The following is a 13410-nucleotide window of genomic DNA, read 5'->3' on the forward strand; positions in this document are numbered from 1 at the left end:
TACAGACCTTGTGTAATGTAGAACTTAATTACTGATATATACTGTGCATATATATATATGTGTGTGTGTGTATTGTGTGCACAGACCTTGTGTAATGTAGAACTTAATTACTGATATATACTGTGCATATATATATATGTGTGTGTGTATTGTGTGCATAGACCTTGTGTAATGTACAACTTAATTACTGATATATATTCATTCTCTCCTATCCTATTTAGCTATGCTTTTTAACAAAAGATACCAAGAGAACAAAGTAAATTTGATAATATAGTAAACTAAAAAAATCTCTTAAAGTTGCTGCTCTATCTTATCCATGAGAGTTTAAATGTAACGTTACTGTCCCCAGATGTATAATCTCTGCATCTGTACTGAATGAGAGTTTAATTGTAACGTTACTGTCCCCAGATGTATAATCTCTGTATCTGTACTGAATGAGAGTTTAATTGTAACGTTACTGTCCCCAGATGTATAATCTCTGTATCTGTACTGAATGAGAGTTTAATTGTAACGTTACTGTCCCCAGATGTATAATCTCTGTATCTGTACTGAATGAGAGTTTAAATGTAACGTTACTGTCCCCAGATGTATAATCTCTGTATCCGTACTGAATGAGAGTTTAATTGTAACGTTACTGTCCCCAGATGTATAATCTCTGTATCCGTACTGAATGAGAGTTTAATTGTAACGTTACTGTCCCCAGATGTATAATCTCTGTATCTGTACTGAATGAGAGTTTAATTGTAACGTTACTGTATAATCTCTGTATCTGTACTGAATGAGAGTTTAAATGTAACGTTACTGTCCCCAGATGTATAATCTCTGTATCTGTACTGAATGAGAGTTTAATTGTAACGTTACTGTCCCCAGATGTATAATCTCTGTATCCGTACTGAATGAGAGTTTAATTGTAACGTTACTGTCCCCAGATGTATAATCTCTGTATCTGTACTGAATGAGAGTTTAATTGTAACGTTACTGTCCCCAGATGTATAATCTCTGTATCCGTACTGAATGAGAGTTTAAATGTAACGTTACTGTCCCCAGATGTATAATCTCTGTATCTGTACTGAATGAGAGTTTAATTGTAACGTTACTGTCCCCAGATGTATAATCTCTGTATCCGTACTGAATGAGAGTTTAAATGTAACGTTACTGTCCCCAGATCAGATGTATAATCTCTGTATCTGTACTGAATGAGAGTTTAATTGTAACGTTACTGTCCCCAGATGTATAATCTCTGTATCTGTACCGAATGAGAGTTTAATTGTAACGTTACTGTCCCCAGATGTATAATCTCTGTATCTGTACTGAATGAGAGTTTAATTGTAACGTTACTGTCCCCAGATGTATAATCTCTGTATCTGTACTGAATGAGAGTTTAAATGTAACGTTACTGTCCCCAGATGTATAATCTCTGTATCTGTACTGAATGAGAGTTTAAATGTAACGTTACTGTCCCCAGATGTATAATCTCTGTATCTGTACTGAATGAGAGTTTAAATGTAACGTTACTGTCCCCAGATGTATAATCTCTGTATCTGTACTGAATGAGAGTTTAAATGTAACGTTACTGTCCCCAGATGTATAATCTCTGTATCTGTACTGAATGAGAGTTTAATTGTAACGTTACTGTCCCCAGATGTATAATCTCTGTATCTGTACTGAATGAGAGTTTAAATGTAACGTTACTGTCCCCAGATGTATAATCTCTGTATCTGTACCGAATGAGAGTTTAATTGTAACGTTACTGTCCCCAGATGTATAATCTCTGTATCCGTACTGAATGAGAGTTTAAATGTAATGTTACTGTCCCCAGATGTATAATCTCTGTATCTGTACTGAATGAGAGTTTAATTGTAACGTTACTGTCCCCAGATGTATAATCTCTGTATCCGTACTGAATGAGAGTTTAAATGTAACGTTACTGTCCCCAGATGTATAATCTCTGTATTTGTACTGAATGAGAGTTTAATTGTAACGTTACTGTCCCCAGATGTATAATCTCTGTATCCGTACTGAATGAGAGTTTAATTGTAACGTTACTGTCCCCAGATGTATAATCTCTGTATCTGTACCGAATGAGAGTTTAAATGTAACGTTACTGTCCCCAGATGTATAATCTCTGTATCTGTACTGAATGAGAGTTTAATTGTAACGTTACTGTCCCCAGATGTATAATCTCTGTATCCGTACTGAATGAGAGTTTAAATGTAACGTTACTGTCCCCAGATGTATAATCTCTGTATCTGTACCGAATGAGAGTTTAAATGTAACGTTACTGTCCCCAGATGTATAATCTCTGTATCTGTACTGAATGAAAGTTTAATTGTAACGTTACTGTCCCCAGATGTATAATCTCTGTATCTGTACTGAATGAGAGTTTAAATGTAACGTTACTGTCCCCAGATGTATAATCTCTGTATCTGTACCGAATGAGAGTTTAATTGTAACGTTACTGTCCCCAGATGTATAATCTCTGTATCTGTACTGAATGAGAGTTTAATTGTAACGTTACTGTCCCCAGATGTATAATCTCTGTATCTGTACTGAATGAGAGTTTAAATGTAACGTTACTGTCCCCAGATGTATAATCTCTGTATCCGTACTGAATGAGAGTTTAAATGTAACGTTACTGTCCCCAGATGTATAATCTCTGTATCCGTACTGAATGAGAGTTTAATTGTAACGTTACTGTCCCCAGATGTATAATCTCTGTATCTGTACTGAATGAGAGTTTAATTGTAACGTTACTGTATAATCTCTGTATCTGTACTGAATGAGAGTTTAATTGTAACGTTACTGTCCCCAGATGTATAATCTCTGTATCTGTACTGAATGAGAGTTTAATTGTAACGTTACTGTATAATCTCTGTATCTGTACTGAATGAGAGTTTAATTGTAACGTTACTGTCCCCAGATGTATAATCTCTGTATCTGTACTGAATGAGAGTTTAATTGTAACGTTACTGTCCCCAGATGTATAATCTCTGTATCGGTACTGAATGAGAGTTTAATTGTAACGTTACTGTCCCCAGATGTATAATCTCTGTATCTGTACTGAATGAGAGTTTAATTGTAACGTTACTGTCCCCAGATGTATAATCTCTGTATCTGTACTGAATGAGAGTTTAATTGTAACGTTACTGTCCCCAGATGTATAATCTCTGTATCCGTACTGAATGAGAGTTTAAATGTAACGTTACTGTCCCCAGATGTATAATCTCTGTATCTGTACTGAATGAGAGTTTAATTGTAACGTTACTGTCCCCAGATGTATAATCTCTGTATCCGTACTGAATGAGAGTTTAAATGTAACGTTACTGTCCCCAGATGTATAATCTCTGTATCGGTACTGAATGAGAGTTTAATTGTAACGTTACTGTCCCCAGATGTATAATCTCTGTATCTGTACTGAATGAGAGTTTAATTGTAACGTTACTGTATAATCTCTGTATCTGTACTGAATGAGAGTTTAAATGTAACGTTACTGTCCCCAGATGTATAATCTCTGTATCTGTACTGAATGAGAGTTTAATTGTAACGTTACTGTCCCCAGATGTATAATCTCTGTATCTGTACTGAATGAGAGTTTAATTGTAACGTTACTGTCCCCAGATGTATAATCTCTGTATCTGTACTGAATGAGAGTTTAATTGTAACGTTACTGTCCCCAGATGTATAATCTCTGTATCTGTACTGAATGAGAGTTTAAATGTAACGTTACTGTCCCCAGATGTATAATCTCTGTATCTGTACTGAATGAGAGTTTAATTGTAACGTTACTGTCCCCAGATGTATAATCTCTGTATCTGTACTGAATGAGAGTTTAAATGTAACGTTACTGTCCCCAGATGTATAATCTCTGTATCTGTACTGAATGAGAGTTTAATTGTAACATTACTGTCCCCAGATGTATAATCTCTGTATCTTTACTGAATGAGAGTTTAATTGTAACGTTACTGTCCCCAGATGTATAATCTCTGTATCTGTACTGAATGAGAGTTTAATTGTAACGTTACTGTCCCCACATGTATAATATCTGTATCCGTAGTGAATGAGAGCAGACTGGGGTCACTACCTGGTTCCTCAGGGCTGTGTGCTCCGCCTGTAGCTGCTGCAGGTCCGTCAGTAGTCGCTTTGACTGCTCATGGTTGTCATCTGCAGCTTTTTCTACAGACAGGAGATGTTTGCGCAAGCTGCTGTTCTCGTGTTTTTTCTCCTGTTTAAAATGAAAACGTATTAGTTTAATTCGCTACACCTGGTCTCTTTCTGGTGCACGTAATCGTATACCTCCATCTCTTGTTCACACTGCATCCTCTGGCTTTTCATGGCTTCCTTTAGCATTGTGACCCTATTTTCCTCTCTCTTTCTCTCTGAAGTTAGCGCATCTTGTAAGCGAATTAGATCCGCTTTATAGATCTCCATTTCTTTCTGCAGCGCCAATAGCTGAGTTGTCTTTTCCCGTAGCTGCTGCTCCTTCTCCGACAGCTCATATCCTGGAAGCACATTTCCCCACATCTTGTATAAACATATTCTTGTTCCTATGTTGTCTAGAAAGCTTTTATTTGTGCTGATGGCTCATTCAGCAAACAACAAATAGAAATAAGGGCGTTGTTCTTCTTGATGGTGTTTCCCCACATTACACGTGTGACTAAACACACAAAGGGACATTCCAGACAAAATTCAAATCCACATGGATGCGTTTCAGTTTTGAACAGAAGCATTTTGTAAGATACATTAGCAAAAATGCTTCTAATAAAAGCTATAGCTGGTTTATAAGTGTATTTAAGTATGCACCGTGCACCAGCATTTTATACACAACACTTGTTCAGAGAGCCTAAACTGCTTGTACCATATGGTAATGACTCAATTTGTTAATTGCTGACATGATACAAACCCCACTGGTGCCCTGAGCAGCTGCAGTATTTAAAATGCTAGCGCACTGAGAATATCTAGCTATATTTTACGTGCACATGCAGAGAAAAACCCTAACACTAAAACAGTGATACATTTTACTAGAAGCATTTTTGCTAATACACGTTTAATACAAATATGTTTCTATTTAAATATTTAATTAATCTATGTGCACTTAAATTTTGACCGGAATGTCCCTTTAATGTCACAATTTATATTAATTGACAGAAGTTTTATATGAAAATAAGTGAAAGCGTTGTTATAAAAAAGGCTCATGTCACAGTAGCCAGAGGTATTTATTAGCCTCACCCCTGCAGTTTTCCTTTACTCACTATGTGACATAAATAGTCATTAGATGTGTTTTACAGTCACACTGACAGCTGCAATCTTTACACAGTTTTCCTTTACTCACTATGTGACATAAATAGTCATTAGATGTGTTTTACAGTCACACTGACAGCTGCAATCTTTACACAGTTTTCCTTTACTCACTATGTGACATAAATAGTCATTAGATGTGTTTTACAGTCACACTGACAGCTGCAATCTTTACACAGATTGCAGCTGTCAGTGTGACTGTAAATACTCTCATAAACACACATTGGCATACAATTGGTTTATGGCACAATGGCTTTATATTCTGTTGCCGGTACTTACAGGTGTTAGTGAGTGTCTCTTCCAGTGCTGAGGAGCACCTGGCACTACAATAGGTTTATGGCACAATGGCTTTATATTCTGTTGCCGGTACTTACAGGTGTTAGTGAGTGTCTCTTCCAGTGCTGAGGAGCACCTGGCACTACAATAGGTTTATGGCACAATGGCTTGATATTCTGTTGCCGGTACTTACGGGTGTTAGTGAGTGTCTCTTCCAGTGCTGAGGAGCACCTGGCACTACAATAGGTTTATGGCACAATGGCTTTATATTCTGTTGCCGGTACTTACGGGTGTTAGTGAGTGTCTCTTCCAGCGCTGAGGAGCACCTGGCACTACAATAGGTTTATGGCACAATGGCTTGATATTCTGTTGCCGGTACTTACGGGTGTTATTGAGTGTCTCTTCCAGCGCTGAGGAGCACCTGGCACTACAATAGGTTTATGGCACAATGGCTTGATATTCTGTTGCCTGTACTTACGAGTGTTAGTGAGTGTCTCTTCCAGCGCTGAGGAGCACCTGGCACTCCAATAGGTTTATGGCACAATGGCTTGATATTCTGTTGCCGGTACTTACGGGTGTTAGTGAGTGTCTCTTCCAGCGCTGAGGAGCACCTGGCACTACAATATGTTTATGGCACAATGGCTTTATATTCTGTTGCCGGTAATTACGGGTGTTAGTGAGTGTCTCTTCCAGCGCTGAGGAGCACCTGGCACTACAATAGGTTTATGGCACAATGGCTTGATATTCTGTTGCCGGTACTTACGGGTGTTAGTAAGTGTCTCTTCCAGCGCTGAGGAGCACCTGGCACTACAATAGGTTTATGGCACAATGGCTTGATATTCTGTTGCGGGTACTTACGGGTGTTATTGAGTGTCTCTTCCAGCGCTAAGGAGCACCTGGCACTACAATAGGTTTATGGCACAATGGCTTGATATTCTGTTGCCGGTACTTACGGGTGTTATTGAGTGTCTCTTCCAGCGCTGAGGAGCACCTGGCACTACAATAGGTTTATGGCACACAATGGCTTGATATTCTGTTGCCGGTACTTACGGGTGTTAGTGAGTGTCTCTTCCAGCGCTGAGGAGCACCTGGCACTACAATAGGTTTATGGCACAATGGCTTTATATTCTGTTGCCGGTACTTACGGGTGTTATTGAGTGTCTCTTGCAGCGCTGAGGAGCACCTGGCACTACAATAGGTTTATGGCACAATGGCTTGATATTCTGTTGCCGGTACTTACGGGTGTTAGTGAGTGTCTCTTCTAGCGCTGAGGAGCACCTGGCATACAATAGGTTTATGGCACAATGGCTTTATATTCTGTTGCCTGTACTTACGGGTGTTAGTGAGTGTCTCTTCCAGCGCTGAGGAGCACCTGGCACTACAATAGGTTTATGGCACAATGGCTTGATATTCTGTTGCCGGTACTTAAGGGTGTTAGTGAGTGTCTCTTCCAGCACTGAGGAGCACCTGGCACTACAATAGGTTTATGGCACAATGGCTTGATATTCTGTTGCCGGTAGTTACGGGTGTTAGTGAGTGTCTCTTCCAGCGCTGAGGAGCACCTGGCACTACAATAGATTTATGGCACAATGGCTTGATATTCTGTTGCCGGTACTTACGGGTGTTATTGAGTGTCTCTTGCAGCGCTGAGGAGCACCTGGCACTACAATAGGTTTATGGCACAATGGCTTGATATTCTGTTGCCAGTACTTACGGGTGTTAGTGAGTGTCTCTTCTAGCGCTGAGGAGCACCTGGCATACAATAGGTTTATGGCACAATGGCTTTATATTCTGTTGCCTGTACTTACGGGTGTTAGTGAGTGTCTCTTCCAGCGCTGAGGAGCACCTGGCACTACAATAGGTTTATGGCACAATGGCTTGATATTCTGTTGCCGGTACTTAAGGGTGTTAGTGAGTGTCTCTTCCAGCGCTGAGGAGCACCTGGCACTACAATAGGTTTATGGCACAATGGCTTGATATTCTGTTGCCGGTAGTTACGGGTGTTAGTGAGTGTCTCTTCCAGCGCTGAGGAGCACCTGGCACTACAATAGGTTTATGGCACAATGGCTTGATATTCTGTTGCCGGTACTTACGGGTGTTAGTGAGTGTCTCTTCCAGCGCTGAGGAGCACCTGGCACTACAATAGGTTTATGGCACAATGGCTTGATATTCTGTTGCCGGTACTTACGGGTGTTATTGAGTGTCTCTTCCAGCGCTGAGGAGCACCTGGCACTACAATAGGTTTATGGCACAATGGCTTGATATTCTGTTGCCGGTACTTACGGGTGTTATTGAGTGTCTCTTCTAGCGCTGAGGAACACCTGGCACTACAATAGGTTTATGGCACACAATGGCTTGATATTCTGTTGCCGGTACTTACGGGTGTTAGTGAGTGTCTCTTCCAGCGCTGAGGAGCACCTGGCATACAATAGGTTTATGGCACAATGGCTTTATATTCTGTTGCCGGTACTTACGGGTGTTAGTGAGTGTCTCTTCCAGCGCTGAGGAGCACCTGGCACTACAATAGGTTTATGGCACAATGGCTTGATATTCTGTTGCCTGTACTTACGGGTGTTAGTGAGTGTCTCTTCCAGCGCTGAGAAGCACCTGGCACTACAATAGGTTTATGGCACAATCGCTTGATATTCTGTTGCCGGTACTTACGGGTGTTATTGAGTGTCTCTTCCAGCGCTGAGGAGCACCTGGCACTACAATAGGTTTATGGCACAATGGCTTTATATTCTGTTGCCGGTACTTACGGGTGTTAGTGAGTGTCTCTTCCAGCGCTGAGGAGCACCTGGCACTACAATAGGTTTATGGCACAATGGCTTGATATTCTGTTGCCGGTACTTACGGGTGTTAGTGAGTGTCTCTTCCAGCGCTGAGGAGCACTACAATAGGTTTATGGCACAATGGCTTGATATTCTGTTGCCGGTACTTACGGGTGTTAGTGAGTGTCTCTTCCAGCGCTGAGGAGCACCTGGCACTACAATAGGTTTATGGCACAATGGCTTGATATTCTGTTGCCGGTACTTACAGGTGTTAGTGAGTGTCTCTTCCAGCGCTGAGGAGCACCTGGCACTACAATAGGTTTATGGCACAATGGCTTTATATTCTGTTGCCGGTACTTACAGGTGTTAGTGAGTGTCTCTTCCAGTGCTGAGGAGCACCTGGCACTACAATAGGTTTATGGCACAATGGCTTGATATTCTGTTGCCGGTACTTACGAGTGTTAGTGAGTGTCTCTTCCAGCGCTGAGGAACACCTGGCACTACAATAGGTTTATGGCACAATGGCTTGATATTCTGTTGCCTGTACTTACAGGTGTTATTGAGTTTCTCTTCCAGCGCTGAGGAGCACCTGGCACTACAATAGGTTTATGGCACAATGGCTTGATATTCTGTTGCCTGTACTTACGGGTGTTATTGAGTGTCTCTTCTAGCGCTGAGGAGCACCTGGCACTACAATAGGTTTATGGCACAATGGCTTGATATTCTGTTGCCGGTACTTACGGGTGTTATTGAGTGTCTCTTCCAGCGCTGAGGAGCACCTGGCACTACAATAGGTTTATTTCACAATGGCTTGATATTCTGTTGCCGGTACTTACGGGTGTTATTGAGTGTCTCTTCCAGCGCTGAGGAGCACCTGGCACTACAATAGGTTTATGGCACAATGGCTTTATATTCTGTTGCCTGTACTTACGGGTGTTAGTGAGTGTCTCTTCCAGCGCTGAGGAGCACCTGGCACTACAATATGTGTATGGCACAATGGCTTGATATTCTGTTGCCGGTACTTACGGGTGTTATTGAGTGTCTCTTCCAGCGCTGAGGAGCACCTGGCACTACAATAGGTGTATGGCACAATGGCTTGATATTCTGTTGCCGGTACTTACGGGTGTTATTGAGTGTCTCTTCTAGCGCTGAGGAGCACCTCGCACTACAATAGGTTTATGGCACACAATGGCTTGATTTTCTGTTGCCGGTACTTACGGATGTTATTGAGTGTCTCTTCCAGCGCTGAGGAGCACCTGGCATACAATAGGTTTATGGCACAATGGCTTGATATTCTGTTGCCGGTAGTTACGGGTGTTAGCGAGTGTCTCTTCCAGCGCTGAGGAGCACCTGGCACTACAATGGGTTTATGGCACAATGGCTTTATATTCTGTTGCCGGTAATTACGGGTGTTAGTGAGTGTCTCTTCCAGTGCTGAGGAGCACCTGGCACTACAATAGGTTTATGGCACAATGGCTTGATATTCTGTTGCCGGTACTTACGGGTGTTATTGAGTGTCTCTTCCAGCGCTGAGGAGCACCTGGCACTACAATAGGTTTATGGCACAATGGCTTTATATTCTGTTGCCGGTACTTACGGGTGTTAGTGAGTGTCTCTTCCAGCGCTGAGGAGCACCTGGCACTACAATGGGTTTATGGCACAATGGCTTGATATTCTGTTGCCGGTACTTACGGGTGTTATTGAGTGTCTCTTCCAGCGCTGAGGAGCACCTGGCACTACAATAGGTTTATGGCACAATGGCTTGATATTCTGTTGCCGGTACTTACGGGTGTTATTGAGTGTCTCTTCCAGCGCTGAGGAGCACCTGGCACTACAATAGGTTTATGGCACAATGGCTTTATATTCTGTTGCCTGTACTTACGGGTGTTAGTGAGTGTCTCTTCCAGCGCTGAGGAGCACCTGGCACTACAATATGTGTATGGCACAATGGCTTGATATTCTGTTGCCGGTACTTACGGGTGTTAGTGAGGGTCTCTTCCAGCGCTGAGGAGCACCTGGCACTACAATAGGTTTATGGCACAATGGCTTGATATTCTGTTGCCGGTACTTACGGATGTTATTGAGTGTCTCTTCCAGCGCTGAGGAGCACCTGGCATACAATAGGTTTATGGCACAATGGCTTGATATTCTGTTGCCGGTAGTTACGGGTGTTAGCGAGTGTCTCTTCCAGCGCTGAGGAGCACCTGGCACTACAATGGGTTTATGGCACAATGGCTTTATATTCTGTTGCCGGTACTTACGGGTGTTAGTGAGTGTCTCTTCCAGCGCTGAGGAGCACCTGGCACTACAATAGGTTTATGACACAATGGCTTTATATTCTGTTGCCTGTACTTACGGGTGTTAGTGAGTGTCTCTTCCAGCGCTGAGGAGCACTAAAATAGGTTTATGGCACAATGGCTTGATATTCTGTTGCCGGTACTTACGGGTGTTAGTGAGTGTCTCTTCCAGCGCTGAGGAGCACCTGGCACTACAATAGGTTTATGGCACAATGGCTTGATATTCTGTTGCCGGTACTTACAGGTGTTAGCGAGTGCCTCTTCTAGCGCTGAGGAGCACCTGGCACTACAATAGGTTTATGGCACAATGGCTTGATATTCTGTTGCCGGTACTTACGAGTGTTAGTGAGTGTCTCTTCCAGCGCTGAGGAGCACCTGGCACTACAATAGGTTTATGGCACAATGGCTTGATATTCTGTTGCCGGTACTTACGGGTGTTAGTGAGTGTCTCTTCCAGCGCTAAGGAGCACCTGGCACTACAATAGTTTTATGGCACAATGGCTTGATATTCTGTTGCTGGTACTTACAGGTGTTAGTGAGTGTCTCTTCCAGCGCTGAGGAGCACCTGGCACTACAATAGGTTTATGGCACAATGGCTTGATATTCTGTTGCCGGTACTTACGGGTGTTATTGAGTGTCTCTTCCAGCGCTGAGGAGCACCTGGCACTACAATAGGTTTATGGCAAAATGGCTTGATATTCTGTTGCCGGTACTTACGGGTGTTATTGAGTGTCTCTTCCAGCGCTGAGGAGCACCTGGCACTACAATAGGTTTATGGCACAATGGCTTGATATTCTGTTGCCGGTACTTACGGGTGTTAGTGAGTGTCTCTTCCAGCGCTGAGAAGCACCTGGCACTACAATAGGTTTATGTCACAATGGCTTTATATTCTGTTGCCGGTACTTACGGGTGTTAGTGAGTGTCTCTTCCAGCGCTGAGGAGCACCTGGCATACAATAGGTTTATGGCACAATGGCTTGATATTCTGTTGCCTGTACTTACGGGTGTTATTGAGTTTCTCTTCCAGCGCTGAGGAGCACCTGGCACTACAATAGGTTTATGGCAAAATGGCTTGATATTCTGTTGCCGGTACTTACGGGTGTTAGTGAGTGTCTCTTCCAGCGCTGAGGAGCACCTGGCACTACAATAGGTTTATGGCACACAATGGCTTGATATTCTGTTGCCGGTAATTACGAGTGTTAGTGAGTGTCTCTTCCAGCACTGAGGAGCACCTGGCACTACAATAGGTTTATGGCACAATGGCTTTATATTATGTTGCCGGTACTTACGGGTGTTATTGAGTGTCTCTTCTAGCGCTGAGGAGCACCTGGCACTACAATAGGTTTATGGCACAATGGCTTTATATTCTGTTGCCGGCACTTACGGGTGTTAGTGAGTGTCTCTTCCAGTGCTGAGGAGCACCTGGCACTACAATAGGTTTATGGCACAATGGCTTGATATTCTGTTGCCTGTACTTACGAGTGTTAGTGAGTGTCTCTTCCAGCGCTGAGGAACACCTGGCACTACAATCGGTTTATGGCACAATGGCTTGATATTCTGTTCCCGGTACTTACGGTTGTTATTGAGTGTCTCTTCCAGCACTGAGGAGCACCTGGCACTACAATAGGTTTATGGCACAATGGCTTGATATTCTGTTGACGGTACTTACGGGTGTTAGTGAGTGTCTCTTCCAGCTCTGAGGAGCACCTGGCACTACAATAGGTTTATGGCACAATGGCTTGATATTCTGTTGCCGGTACTTACGGGTGTTATTGAGTGTCTCTTCCAGCACTGAGGAGCACCTGGCACTACAGTAGGTTTATGGCACAATGGCTTTATATTCTGTTGACGGTACTTACGGGTGTTAGTGAGTGTCTCTTCCAGAGCTGAGGAGCACCTGGCACTACAATAGGTTTATGGCACAATGGCTTGATATTCTGTTGCCGGTACTTACGGGTGTTATTGAGTGTCTCTTCCAGCGCTGAGGAGCACCTGGCACTACAATAGGTTTATGGCACAATGGCTTGATATTCTGTTGCCGGTATTTACGGGTGTTAGTGAGTGTCTCTTCCAGCGCTGAGGAGCACCTGGCACTACAATAGGTTTATGGCACAATGGCTTTATATTCTGTTGCCGGTACTTACGGGTGTTAGTGAGTGTCTCTTCCAGCGCTGAGGAGCACCTCTCCTCCTGCTGAAGCTTTAAGGCACGTTCTTCTAAAGCTGTCACTTTTGATGTCATTGTTTGCAAGGTGTCTTGTCGATTAGACACTTCCCATTCAAACATACGTTTGTGATCCTTCAGTTTGGCAGCAGCCTCTTTTAAATGTTCCTCTTCAAGTTCAATGTCCTTCATGATTTGCTTTAGATGCTGACAAGAAATGTGCAGAGCATTAGTAAGTGTGGGTCAAGGTGACAAAGCATTAAAAAACAAATGCAGTAAACATGGTGTAAATCTATTCAGAAAGCTTTTGTGTTAGGACTATATGTTAATTTATTGTAGGCCATGATTTGCTGGTAAATAACACAAGTTTCCTAATCGTGGCTAGGTTATATATGTAATATGTTATAAATGGCCAGTCCTTAAAGGGACAGTACACTGTAAAATTGTTTTTATGTTGATGTGTTTTCAATGATTTGTTATTTCAGCTGTATAGTATAAAAAAGTAGGATAAATTGTATTTTCAGGTTTATTTGTATATATGAAGTAGTTGCTTTTGTGCTTTTAAATCACAGCCTATTACAATGGGTTAAGTTTCAGGTAATAGCATAC

General features: G+C 42.5%; 1 protein-coding gene across 1 annotated transcript in view; it reads right to left on the reverse strand.

Annotated features, from left to right (window-relative positions):
- The window catches only part of LOC128643140 (centriolin), a 37816-nt gene extending 24790 nt beyond the window's left edge, over nucleotides 1-13026 (reverse strand). Inside the window, exons 1-3 of the mRNA XM_053696096.1 lie at nucleotides 12783-13026; nucleotides 4294-4499; nucleotides 4082-4222 (exon numbers count right to left, since the gene is read on the reverse strand). Coding sequence (XP_053552071.1) covers nucleotides 4082-4222; nucleotides 4294-4499; nucleotides 12783-12993 — 558 coding nt within the window. The 5' untranslated portion in view covers nucleotides 12994-13026. The remainder of the gene's footprint in view (nucleotides 1-4081; nucleotides 4223-4293; nucleotides 4500-12782) is intronic.
- Nucleotides 13027-13410: the final 384 nt, after the last annotated feature.

This window comes from Bombina bombina, chromosome 12, assembly GCF_027579735.1.
Source record: "Bombina bombina isolate aBomBom1 chromosome 12, aBomBom1.pri, whole genome shotgun sequence".
Taxonomy (NCBI): Eukaryota; Metazoa; Chordata; class Amphibia; order Anura; family Bombinatoridae; genus Bombina; species Bombina bombina.